The 2,500-nt window shown below is 47.8% G+C and overlaps 1 protein-coding gene across 1 annotated transcript in view; it reads right to left on the bottom strand.

Moving 5' to 3' along the window:
* Positions 1–2,500, bottom strand: part of adgrb3 (adhesion G protein-coupled receptor B3) — a 161,197-nt gene that overhangs the window by 78,213 nt on the left and 80,484 nt on the right. The window contains 1 exon segment of the mRNA XM_062519914.1: positions 1,339–1,503. Within this exon segment, the coding sequence (XP_062375898.1) occupies positions 1,339–1,503 (165 nt within the window).

The following is a 2,500-nucleotide window of genomic DNA, read 5'->3' as shown; positions in this document are numbered from 1 at the left end:
GAGAGGGGCAGATGGCGGGCGAGACGGAGAGAGGTCACTACAACAAAAGCAGCGGAGCAGATCCACGCCACCCAAACCGCACGCTGACTGCTCAGCGCTCTTGATTGAAAGAGAAGACCTTGCCCACACCTGCAGGATTATAGAATATGGATGTGACTGCCAGAACCCTGAACAGATATTTTATCTCCTTCAGGTTTCTACCGGCCACCATAATAGGACCTTTTTTATGTAATTGTGCAAACCTCACAATACACAAAACTTTGTAATTGTGCGAAACTCACACAGCACAAAACGCTGTCCTTGCTCAAACTACATTCAGCACAAAACATTTTTTCATTTGCGGAGGACGTCTGTGAGACTTTGTGTAGGAGCAGGCTACAGTCTCTTAGAATAGAATAGAATAGAATATATACTTTTTTGATCCCGTGAGGGAAATTCAGTTCTCTGCATTTAACCCAATTTAACCGAATTAGTGAACACACAGCGAACACACAGTGAGGTGAATCACACAACCCAGAGCAGTGAGCTGCCTGCCCAACCAGCGGCGCTCGGGGAGCAGTGAGGGGTTAGGTGCCTTGCTCAACCAGTACACCACGGCTCTTCCGTCTCTTGTTAGAGTGCTTTGGCCAAACTTATACGTTACATGCTATTCTCTGGAGGACATCTGTACTAAACTGTGTGCAACACTATCAGTAAGCAGGCTTTTAAATGTTCACTTAAATGAAAAAGTTTAAGGGATAAAATCATGACAATGTCCTGGACACCTTCAATAACACCTTCAATAACAACGATTGTTGCTCGTTTGGAAATGTATCCAGCTTTTTCTGCTGGCTCACTGCGACGTTGATTATCTTAGAAACGCAGAACTGCGCCCAATCTGTTTGGGAGAGTGACAGCGAGCAAAACTCCAGCGCCTCATTATTGCGTTTGCGGCGGCGCGAGGCGCCGTCTCCGTGGGAGCGCTGTCAAAGAGGGAGAATCAATGCCGTCATTTACGGGGAGAAATTAATCATCTGCTACGCGCCGAATCAAAAGCAATGGAGGCTCCGTCAGAACCCGCCCTCCCAAACTAGGGGTGCTGCTTTCCCATATCAAATAATAATACCCTGCAGACTCTGACAAGCACACAGAGAAAAACAGAGAAAGAGAGAGAGGGAGAGAGAGAGAGAGGGAGAGAGAGAGAGAGAGAGAGAGAGGGAGAGAGAGAAAAAAAGAGATAATTATCTTCACGTGCTCGCTCTCTTTTTTTTTTATTCAGCGTCTCACTCTTTTTTCGCTCTCTTGTTGGCCGTTCGCAAGTTAATTGACTCTCAGGGCTCAATTACCCCGAGGGGTTACCTGGGCAACGCTGGTCGCTGCACTTGCGGACTTCCTCCCCGGTGCCGTCGCACTGCTGGCCCGTGGCCGCCGCCCCCTGGCACACGCGCGCCCGCTTCTGCCACCCGCCGTCACACGACTTGGAGCAGCCACTCCACAGCCCCCAGGGATTCCACTGCCCATTAGCTGGAGGGCACCAGAGAGAGGGAGAGAGAGAGACACACACACACACGCACACACACACACACACACACACACACACACACACACACACACACACACACACACAAACAAAATAGCTGTGAGCAGTGAATACTGACTGATTGTAAGTGCCAGCTCTTTTATTTCGTTTCGACGTGTTTGATGTGTTCGATGCCTCTGAGGCCATCGTATACAAGAAGGCGCTTTTGTGCCGTTTCAATCTTGATAATGTGCTCTGACCTTCTGGTGACCGCGCCACCTTGAAACAATAGTTTAGTAACGGCCCGGCGAGGATGCAAAAGAACAATTATGTTAAGTGTGCAAACAGGGACCGTCACATCAGCTCCACGGCAGCCGAGACGGCTAAATGCATTTCTTTCCGCCTGTAGCTCGGCGGCAGACCTTTTATGTGTGTTTTATGGCACCCAGACACATTATAAAACCCGTTTTTTTGGCCGAAATCTTCCTTGATTCAATTAATAAAAATCATTACAGTGGACTTGTAATAATCAGATATATGTCTCTTTCTGGTGAGTAATTGGAGACACGGCGACTTGGGTAATAATTTGACTCACTTTGCCAATATTAAAACACATTTTATGATAAAGATTCAAAAGCAGCCGCATGCTTTACAACCTTTTAATGAACACTATAAAATCCTGCATCCGGAAAAAAAAAGGCCGGATGCTCCCAGCCAGGGAATAAATTACGTGCCCTTGTCTCGAAAGGTATAATAAGCATGTAAAAAGCAGAATAGCGATTTCTACCACTGACCTGAATTCACCCGAACGCATCCCCCCACCTCGCCCAACCCAACTTTCACATGTCCAAGCGCATCTCTGAAACCCAGTCATGCTTTCACGTGGAATGAAAAGGAGAGGCTTTGACTGACTCCAGACGTGCGGCTGATATGGAGGCTGGTATAGACACAGCCTGGTGCAGTGCTGTTCAGTTCCTCTGATGGGGCTCAGCAGCATATTGG

Source organism: Sardina pilchardus, chromosome 18 (genome assembly GCF_963854185.1).
Source record: "Sardina pilchardus chromosome 18, fSarPil1.1, whole genome shotgun sequence".
Classification (NCBI taxonomy): Eukaryota; Metazoa; Chordata; class Actinopteri; order Clupeiformes; family Clupeidae; genus Sardina; species Sardina pilchardus.
This window is presented reverse-complemented; position numbering and strand designations above follow the sequence as displayed.